Genomic DNA, 11,073 nt, shown 5'->3' with positions numbered 1-11,073 from the left:
CCTAAGCCCTAAACCCTAAGCCCTAAACCCTAAACCCTAAGCCCTAAGCCCTAAGCCCTAAGCCCTAAGAACTACTTAAGAACTACTCGACCGAACCTACTATAACCACTACTTACATTTATACTCTAGATATATGAGCTACTAGAATAATATTTATTTGAGAAGACAACCCCTAATATCCTTCTTATAAAAAGCTGAGAGAAGAGACAATAAAAGAAGCAGAACAATAATAGGAGTAACCTATAAGGCGGTGGCAGAACGGAAGTGTGCAGGGAAAAGCCTATATCGCCCTGCTATATACTGAGATATAGATCTAGCCTATAACATTACCGACCCTCTGCTTGCGTCCTTCTCTACAAACATTCCTCTCTTTCAATATTAAGAACCCCTACTCTAGACTATCCTTATTGTCGAGATCAGATATATATTGCTTCCTCCCTAGGGTTGACTCCTTAGACTATCCCTTCTTCCCCTCCGTATATCTCTCAATTCTTCTCCCGATATCTCGATATCCTTACTTATCCACTACCTAAGCCTCTCTCTATTCCTATAACACTATATACTTTTATATCTAACCCGTATACCCTTTACTCTACTAATAAAGAGGAGTCCGCTTACTTAAACTATCCAGATCTACACCCTCTACGTCAGAATTCTATATTTCCTCTCTCTGTTTTAAAACTACGGTTGCTATCTCTTATAGAACCCTCGAACTGATATAGCGTTTGTGAATATAGTGCTAGATATACTACCTATCTTGCATTTCCTCGAACCCCACCCTTATACAAGGGTTATATAAGCCTCTACGGTAGATTGAATTACTCCTCTACTATATTCGCTAATATCATCCCCGACAATAGTATAACCGAAACTCACTTATAGAGGAGTATAAGTCCCCTTTACCTTGGCATTTCGCCGCTTATCTACCGTAGTATACACTCTACCACCGCAATTGCATTCGAACTCCGTTCCCTAAACATCCGCCGCTCACCCCCGAGCCATAGCATATATTCCACCTTATCTCCCTTCACTTCACTCCCCCCAAGTCTATCCAGGAATTCTACAGCCTATCCATTCTTCTAAAACACTGCCTAACATAGCGGTAATACTAAATCAGGGAATTCGTATCCCCCTCGCTACCGCTATGTTACGGACATACCAGGCACCAATCAGTATAGGGCCGCAACTTGTTGATAGGCGGTCGTAGACCAGTCGATCAACCGACCCATCAGGATCATATAACACGCAGTCAGATTACACCACAACGCTAGGTACCGGTAGAGCCACTTACGGCCCCCTCAGCACAAACACATATTCTCCCCCATAAGAATATTAGAATTACGTTAGCCTGACCACGTGATCATGCAGGTAGTAGATGGGTATGATGGTATACGGGTAGATCCTACCAAGGCACATCTACCAGTCTACCATCTACCATTCTACTAGGGAAGAACTAAGGATATATATAGGACCTCATATATCTAGTTTAGTTCTTCGTGTTCAATCCAACATTGTTACTTGTGTCTACTATTCAGAAACCTTTGTGACTCGTATAACTTGATTATAACTTGACAACACCACGGGAAGGCCTATATCTCGGTATAGACTAACTCGGCGCCCTACTTAGCATCGCTCCTCGATACCCTCAAAAGGACTTAGCCCGTATAAGGCCTGTTAGGCAACGGTACGGTTGAGAGACAGATCGTTGAGATTGGAAGTCAGCAAGACAAGGCAAGTATAACCTAGGGAATCTTCTAACATAGCGACGACCTAGAAGCAAGTGCGTAACAGTACGTTTATTCTAGAGATCGGAGAGGGGGTCCTAGGATATTTCTCCCTAGGCAAAAGTGTTGAGAAGCCGTGCGTTACAGCGACTAAGCTAGCGTACCTCTATATCTTAGTCATATACTAAGACCGCTATTGTGTTACGCACTTGCTTCCGGGTCGTCGCTATGTTAGAAGACTTGCTGGATTATACTTGCCTGGTTGCTGACTTCCAACCTCAACGATCTGTCTCTCAACCGTACCGTTGCCTAACAGGCCTTATACGGGCTAAGTCCTTTTGAGGGTATCGAGGAGCGATGCCAAGTAGAGCGCCGATCAAGTCTATACCGAAGTATTGGCTTAGATCGTAGTGTTGTCAAGTGATAACTAAGTTGTACGAGTCACGAAGGTTTCCAAAGGTAGACACAAGTAACAATGGATGATTGAACACGAAGAACTAAACTAGATACATGAGGTCCTATATATCCCTAGTTCTTCCTTGGTAGAATGGTAGATGGTAGACTGGTAGATGCGCCTTGGCAGGATCTACTCGTAAACCACCATACCCATCTACTACTTGCATGATCACGTGGTTAGGCTGACGTAATTCCAATATTCTTATGGGGGAGAATATGTGTTTGTGCTGAGGGGGCCGTAAGTGGCCCTATCGGCACCTAGCGTTGTGGTGTAACCTTCCTGACTGTTCGTCACGTGATCCTGGTGGGTTGGTTGATCGACTGGTCCATGACCGCCCATCAACAAGTTGCGGTCCCATACTGATTGGTGCCTGGTATGTCCGTAACATATTGCTCCCTCGAGAATACGTTAGACGCTTTCGCAAATAATAAAAAGTAAAGCCTCCTAGTCCTATCGTGGTATTCGATAGCTAGGACTAAGATCTTTGACCTCGAGCCCTTTAAGGTAGATATAGATACCGGCCCGCTTTATAAAGGGAGTGACCTCGGATATATAGCGCGCTGCGGCGATAGACTTCCGCGATAATTGAGAGAGACTCTTCTAGTATCGGCCTATGATCTATTTCTATATATCGCCGGTAAGAGCTGACGAAGGGGGTATCTCGGAACTAGATGGTGGTATATAAGTAGGAGCGTTAGTATGCCGATATATATATTAAGGGTTGGAGGTCGGAATCTAGTCGGTAAGAACTATAGCAAAGTACTATTAGCTTTGTTTCTAGAGAAAGAGCGTCTATATAAAGGCCTTATACCATAGAATCGCCCCCTACTACGCGACCTACCACTAATAATACTTTTTATAATATTGGCGGATCCGGTCCTTACTAGTAGAGCGAACGTCGCAATCGGGGAAGTGGCAGATGAACCCGAGCACGGTCGGCAACCCGCGAATCTCACAAATCCCATCTTGAGGCTGGATGACTCCAGTGCTGTATTGTGCCACGCAAGCTAATTCTCGTGCGGACTCGATGGTTTGCCGCTATTGACTCTTAATATAATATTTGTTACGAAGATAGCGAGAGAGACTGGTTCGAATATAGTAGGAACTATAGGTTATATATAGGACTACCCTAAGTTCCGGTAGCACTTATAGATACGACGGCAAGGGGTTATTAGTCTTAATTTTAGGCTCCGTGGCAGAATTTATATGATCGTGATTAGATTGTGACATTATAGAATCTAGTAAAAATAGTAGATGGTATAGATATATAAATTTAATTAGAAGTAGAATAGTGGATATTAGTATAATTATAGGTTCCCCTAAATGTCACCGTACGCTAGTCTGTTTATGGATTAATATGATAACACTGGTTAGAAATGTGAGCAATCCGATATTGTAAGATATTAAGGTACTGTAGTGATAGTATACAACTGCTTAATATAGGGTATTATATACTTAGAAAGGATAGGACCTAAATCTGTATTAACTTGGTACTAATATAATTCCTTAGTATTCTACTTGGATTGTGGTTAGAAATATATTTGAGTTAGGTGGTTGTAAGTATAGTCGGAAGGCTAGACATTCTACAGTCGGAAATAGCAGTCTTAAATAAAACCACTCAAATTTGAATACGGCGATTGCAAAACTTGCAGAGTTAGAATTAAGATTGTTGTGATTTCCATGCAGCCTTCAGAAAGTAAAAATAGTATGTGAGTGATAGGAGGAGAGTTCTGAATAACAGTGTCCGTTTTCCTGAATAACAGTGTACGCTAGTCGGTTTTCAGCCTAGCTCCCGCTCTCTTAACTATGGAGGGGTTCAGAATTACACTGTAGTTCAACGTAGAATAGTTATAGGAACCCTCGAACTGACATAGCGTTTGTGAATACAGTGCTAGATATACTACCTATCTTGCATTTCCTCGAACCCCACCCTTATACAAGGGTTATATAAGCCTCTACGGTAGATTGAATTACTCCTCTACTATATTCGCTAATATCATCCCCGACAATAGTATAACCGAAACTCACTTATGGAGGAGTATAAGTCCCCTTTACCTTGGCATTTCGCCGCTCATCTGCTGTAGCATACACTCTACCACCGCAATTGCATTCGAACTCCGTTCCCCAAACATCCGCCGCTCACCCCCGAGCCATAGCATATATTCCACCTCATCTCCCTTCACTTCACTCCCCCCAAGTCCATCCAGGAATTCTGCAGCCCATCCATTCTTCTGAAACACTGCCCAACACAGCGGTAATACTAAATCAGGGAATTCGCATCCCCCTCGCCACCGCTGGTCGCAGATCCTTTGGGGCTGGAAGCACTGATAGCAACTGCTATATCCGCTGAACCACCCCCCGCGGCTCTTCCCGTGCCTGTTGGCCTTTTTCTTCGAATCAAAGTAACGATACCGCTGCTCATTCCCACACTGCTCCATCGAGTGTCGTGTGTGGCCCTCCTGTCCGGATGCCACCCGCGGGAGATGGTAACAAATCATACATACCCCCCGCCATAACTCAATTCCCTTTTGGTAGTCAGCAAGCCCCCATGCCTGCTGCCGGATCTGGCCCCGGAGTAAATCTCGTCCACACTCGAGATCCTGGAGATCATCTTCCTCTCGACCCCAATCGTGTCGCCCGTCTATTACTTGGGAGGTGGGTTGCTCCCCGGCCCGGTTGCAATTATCGCACATGGCTGCCCCAGGCCGACATACCATTCCCCCGTCGTCCAGATACTGCGACAGTTCGTAAGCCCGGCATCTCGTAGTGCCGATATACCCGTCGAGCGCGCGATCTCCATCCCCAGCCTTCATAGGCCGTATGTCCTTTCGAGGTTTCCATCCAGTCGGGACGAGCACGACGGATCGCCCCCCTTGACCATCGCGCCCAGCCCGGCCGACCTCTTGCGTAAAGTCGATCAGCGTCCATGGGACCCCAACGTGAACCACCCACCGCACTCGGGGGTAATCGATTCCCATCCCAAATGCAGAGGTAGCCACGATATACGGCGGCTTGCCATCCCGCCACTGCTGGAGGACTGCCGCCTTGTCCTCGGTGCTACCAGAAGCAGAATGATAGACGCGCGCCCGGATGAGCTGGGCAACCTCTTCGGCCATATCCTTAGCGCAGCAGTAGATGATCATACGCTCGCCACTTCCGAGAAGCCCAATACCCTGCTGAATCCCCGGCACCGCAAACTCTCGCACCAAGTCCTGCTTTGGGGGACACATGCTGACTTGGTAGTATATGTCTTGCCGCGTCGTCGGGCCCCGGACCATACGTGCTCCGCGAAGTAACATGGCTTCTTCAAACTCCGGTACCCTACTAGGTGGCATCGTTCCGGTAAGAAATACCATCTGGCACGCAAGCTCCCGGATCCTGGGGAGCAAGGCCATCGCAGGTCGGTATTCCACGGCAGTCAGGATCATATGGCACTCATCGAAAACGACGCGGTCCAGTTCATTCGCAATATGCAATCGGTGGAGAAACTCTCGAAATCGTGGTCGAACCGCCTGTTCAACCGAGGCCACGATCAAGGGACAGGAGTGTAATCGACCAGGGACAGATCCCGGACCCCAGATATGAGCCTCGATCCCGGCCTCCGCGCACCGCCGTTGGATCTCCGTCTTCAACACCACAAGCGGTAAAATAAGGATCGTGGTACCGGCCGTGGGTAACTGGCAAGGAAGCAGGTAGAGTAAGCTCTTTCCCTCGCTGGTTCGCAGAACCGTTAGTACCTGGCCAGAACCTGCCAAGATGTGTTCCATCGCCTGTCGTTGTTTAGGGGAGCGGTACTCAGCATCCGCACCGTACATCCGCTGAAGAATCTCTTGGGCCTCGTCCATTCGCCACACTCGTCGATTCCGGGTGGGAGCCTTCCGCCGTGCAACACGCTGGATGATCGGGGACTCGGTATCCACCTCCCGGGGTCTCTTAGACGGTGTGCTAAATCCACTGCCAGCAGTCCGACGACTCCCACTAGGGGTATTGCTGGGCTGACAGCGCTCGCTTCGTGGCCCTTCAGCTACCTCCCATTCCCACGCGGTCGTGGCCTGGAAGCGTTGCGGGGTGGCGGAAGCCGGCTGGAAATTGATAGGGTTACGAACGAACCGATGCCAGACTTGACTAATGTGCCGAAACTCTTGCAGCCCAGCATCGGTAAGCCCACCACGGAAGTTCACTGTTCCTCCATAGGCCCGATTTCCCGTACGCGGCGTATGGCTGGCCTGCCAGTGAAGCGCATCGGACATGCTCCCCTGGACCGCATCCGTCTCATCACCATCCTCTCCGGCCGCTTCTTCGATCAGCAGATTTGCATCTATATCCGCGAATTTCCGCCGTGCAATACCGACTGTGATCTGCCGCCAAGCTTTGATATGGATATGCTTCCCCAGGACTAGCTTACCGGCCTCGACAATGACCCGGGTCATGGTATCAGCAGGCCACGGGTCAGTGCCCTGAGACCAGAGATAGTCGGACGGCTTGGGTCCCCCGGTCTCCTGCTGGAGGAACTCTCGGAAGGGATTCACGATGGCAAGATATTGCGTGATAAGCTGCCCAACCTCGGGCAGTAGGAATCGGACAGGCCAGCGGGAGGCGTTGGTCTGATTCCGTGACTTATAGTAGCTAAGGATGAAAAGCATCTGTCCATCGTGGAGGAAGAGATCGCGCGTGGTCAACGTGGTGTTCCGCCACCGAAGGCCAATGAACTCAGTACGACGTCCTTGCTGCCCTGAACCGAGAAAGAACGGGACCATAACCACCCGGAGAAACTGCTGGACAGCGTTCTCGTACTGCTGAGTCGCATCGGCGGACACAACCCAATGACCCTCGGCATTCTGCGACCAGAATGTGTGGAACAGGGCAGGCGTCCTACCAACCCGAGTGATCAGCCAGTCCTTGACCGGGTCCAGATGGCACGTATTGCGCGAATCGGTGATGAATGACTGGCCTGGCGCAGTGGCGTCCCAATTATCGACCAGCTCATCATACGCGATGGTCGGGATCTCCGATGCTGGGCTAGAGCGCCCACTGAGACAAAGCTCAACCTCGAGAATCCGCCGGGCCTCTGCAATCCGCTGAAAGATGATCTCGCGGATATCGGAGAGGTGAAAGACCACATCTGACCAGACCAGAGTCTGACCATCGGCATGCCAGCGGATCTGGGCCGGGGGGACCTCGGTCTGACTGATGCGGAACCCGAGCAGTCGGTTCTCGAGCAGCTCCGACAGAGGACCGTCGGTATCGTTCAACAACCATTCGTCCCGGATCGCAATGATCATAGTACTTATCTCCGCATCCTTACCCTCTGCCGTCTCTGCCAACACAGACGCAAGGATGACCATCTGACAGTCGTAGATCAACTGCGATAGTATAGATGTATAGTTCCCAATCGCGAGCCATGCTCCTTGCGTAGGGCTCCAGAAGCGAACCACGGCATAGGAAACAAGGACTGAATCAAACTTTCGACGAGAAACCGGGTGCTGGATGATAGCAAGGCTGAATTGAAGTACGGCATGATCTAGCCGGGCGCGCAGATCCTCCCCATGCGGACTATCGACCTCAGACCCACTAAGATCCACAATCTGACTTGCGATCTCGGTTACTTCGACCCATACCTCAAGCTGCCGCGTACTGGCTTGAAAGAGATTGTCCCGGAGTTGCTGCTGCTCTACGACGCGCTCCCAGTAGCATACCAGCTGCTGCCAGGTAGTGATGTATCTCTGTCGCGTACGTTCATTCTGGAGATCGGAGAGGGGGTCCTGGGATGTTTCTCCCCGGGCAAAAGTGTTGAGAAGCCGTGCGTTACGGCGACTAAGCTGGCGTACCTCTGTATCTTGGTCATGTACCAAGACCGCCATTGCTCCCTCGAGAACACGTTGGACGCTTTCGCAAATGACAAAAAGTAAAGCCTCCTGGTCCTGTCGTGGTGTTCGATAGCTAGGACCAAGATCTTTGACCTCGAGCCCTTCAAGGTGGATATGGATACCGGCCCGCTTCATAAAGGGAGTGACCTCGGATACATGGCGCGCTGCGGCGATGGACTTCCGCGATGATTGAGAGAGACTCTTCTGGTATCGGCCCATGATCTGTTTCCATGTATCGCCGGTGAGAGCTGACGAAGGGGGTGTCTCGGAACCAGATGGTGGTACATAAGTAGGAGCGTTGGCATGCCGATATATATATTGAGGGTTGGAGGTCGGAATCTGGTCGGCAAGAACCACAGCAAAGTACTGTTGGCTTTGTTTCTGGAGAAAGAGCGTCTGCATAAAGGCCTCATGCCATGGAATCGCCCCCTGCTGCGCGACCTGCCACTGATGATGCTTATTATAATGTTGGCGGATCCGGTCCTTGCTGGTAGAGCGAACGTCGCAATCGGGGAAGTGGCAGATGAACCCGAGCACGGTCGGCAACCCGCGAATCTCACAAATCCCATCTTGAGGCTGGATGACTCCAGTGCTGTATTGTGCCACGCAAGCTAATTCTCGTGCGGACTCGATGGTTTGCCGCTGTTGACTCTTAACATGATGTTTGTCACGAAGATGGCGAGAGAGACTGGTTCGAATGTAGCAGGAACCATGGGTTATGCATAGGACTACCCTAAGTTCCGGTAGCACTTGCAGATACGACGGCAAGGGGTTATCAGTCTTAATTTCAGGCTCCGTGGCAGAATTTATATGATCGTGATTAGATTGTGACATTGTAGAATCTAGTAAAAATAGTAGATGGTATGGATATATAAAATTTAATTAGAAGTAGAATGGTGGATATCAGTATGATTATGGGTTCCCCTGAATGTCACCGTACGCTAGTCTGTTTATGGATTAATGTGATAACACTGGTTAGAAATGTGAGCAATCCGATATTGTAAGACATTAAGGCACTGTAGTGATAGTATACAACTGCTTAATACAGGGTATCATATACTCAGAAAGGATAGGACCTGAATCTGTATTAACTTGGTACTAATATAATTCCTTAGTATTCTACTTGGATTGTGGTCAGAAATATATTTGAGTTGGGTGGTTGTAAGTATAGTCGGAAGGCTAGACATTCTACAGTCGGAAATAGCAGTCTTGAATAAAACCACTCAAATTTGAATACGGCGATTGCAAAACTTGCAGAGTTAGAATCAAGATTGTTGTGATTTCCATGCAGCCTTCAGAAAGTAAAAATAGTATGTGAGTGATAGGAGGAGAGTTCTGAATAACAGTGTCCGTTTTCCTGAATAACAGTGTACGCTAGTCGGTTTTCAGCCTAGCTCCCGCTCTCTTAACTATGGAGGGGTTCAGAATTACACTGTAGTTCAACGTAGAATAGTTATAGGCTTCCATATTATACACAGAGAAATTGATTCTGGAACCCCAAATTGAAACACACTACACTGGATACAGTTAGTGCAGGCGCAGGGGCTAGTCCGCCAAGCTTACACTGTTAGGTTTCTTTCAAAACGTCATTACGCCAGTTGTAAATTACATGTACTGAAAAACACGACCCATCAAGCATGAATGCAGATTCAACGGAATTATACGTAAACCGCGAAATTATACTCTTAGTAGAACGGTCCTCGACATCGCTGACGTCATGTCTAACGGGCTAGTGGGGCTGCTGTAGAAGCTCTGGTTGGCTGGAAATAGTCATTTCCGTCCACTCTGGACAAGATGAAAGTCGAACAAGTGAAGACGTTCAGTTCAAATTGAACCTGCAAAATATAGGAGCTGCTTCAGATCCTTCCCTTTAGCAGAGTCCCGCAAAACCTCAACTCACACTTCTCCAGTACATCATCACGCACCAGGAGAATCGATCATGGCCGATGAACCGCAAGCTTCTCGTGGGAAGAGACCGACAAAAGACGAGATTGCCCTGGAACGGACTGTTTATCTATTTGGACAGCCCATCGCTCACTCTGTCTCGCCTTTCTTCCACAATACCATCTTTCGAAATGTTGGTCTACCATGGCGCTACATAAGACTCGACTCGAAAGACCCTGAGGATTTATTCTTGCTGATGCATCGTGACGATTTCATCGGCGCAGCTGTGACAATGCCCAACAAGGTCCAGGCCATGGACCTTGTCGATATCGTGACTCCAGAGGCGCGGAAGATTGGCTGCATCAACACGATCTACGTGCAGCCTTCTGGCGTGGGGAGCACGAAGTCGCACGGATTCATCGGAACCAACACCGACTGGATAGGAATACAACGGGCACTTGTCAATGTGGATCCCGAAATCAGGACTCGACTCCAGAATCACCCGGCCCTGGTCATCGGTGGTGGTGCAACCTGCAGATCTGCGATATATGCTCTCACAGAGGGACTCGGGGCCAAGTTGGTTTACTTGGTCAATCGTGACCCGGAGGAAGCCAAGGCTGCTATCAGGGGAATGAAGCAGGAAGGGCTGCGACAAGAAATTCACTTCCTTGAAAATGTGGAAGCGGCGCTGTCTATCGCAAATTCCCCTATTGTCGCTATCAGTGCCGTGCCCGATCTTGCACCCAAGACCGACCTCGAGCAGACCGCACGCGACATCGCTGCAACCATGATTCAGGCCAAGCCGGAGCATATTTCTCCTCGGCTTTTTTTAGAAATGTGTTACGATCCCACCCCTATGACATGGCTGGCCACTTTGGCCCAGAAGTCAGACTGGGGAGTGATTGATGGATTGGATGTTATGGAGCATCAGGCTATTGAGCAAGCTGTCTTGTGGACTGGGAAGCCTATCCAAAGTCTACCCTCGGATCTTGCGAACCGAGCAATACGTGAAGCTCTTCATCGGTAATTCGAGATATTTTGTGTTGGTTGGGACAGAATAAATAGAACAGGAAATATAAGCTATTTAGATAGGATCTGTTGAACCTAGACAATATTAAATTCAAATTAGGACCGAAGAGTG

General features: G+C 48.7%; 1 protein-coding gene across 1 annotated transcript; it reads left to right on the top strand.

Annotated features, from left to right (window-relative positions):
* Positions 1-9,987: 9,987 nt before the first annotated feature.
* Positions 9,988-10,959, top strand: N7511_005034 (shikimate dehydrogenase family protein; the record flags this gene model as incomplete). The annotated part of the gene is made up of 1 exon (XM_057127459.1): positions 9,988-10,959. One exon carries the CDS (start codon positions 9,988-9,990, stop codon positions 10,957-10,959), a length of 972 nt encoding a protein of 323 aa, XP_056986349.1.
* Positions 10,960-11,073: the final 114 nt, after the last annotated feature.

This window comes from Penicillium nucicola (assembly GCF_028828085.1).
Source record: "Penicillium nucicola strain IBT 29836 chromosome Unknown utg000003l, whole genome shotgun sequence".
Classification (NCBI taxonomy): Eukaryota; Fungi; Ascomycota; class Eurotiomycetes; order Eurotiales; family Aspergillaceae; genus Penicillium; species Penicillium nucicola.
This window is presented reverse-complemented; position numbering and strand designations above follow the sequence as displayed.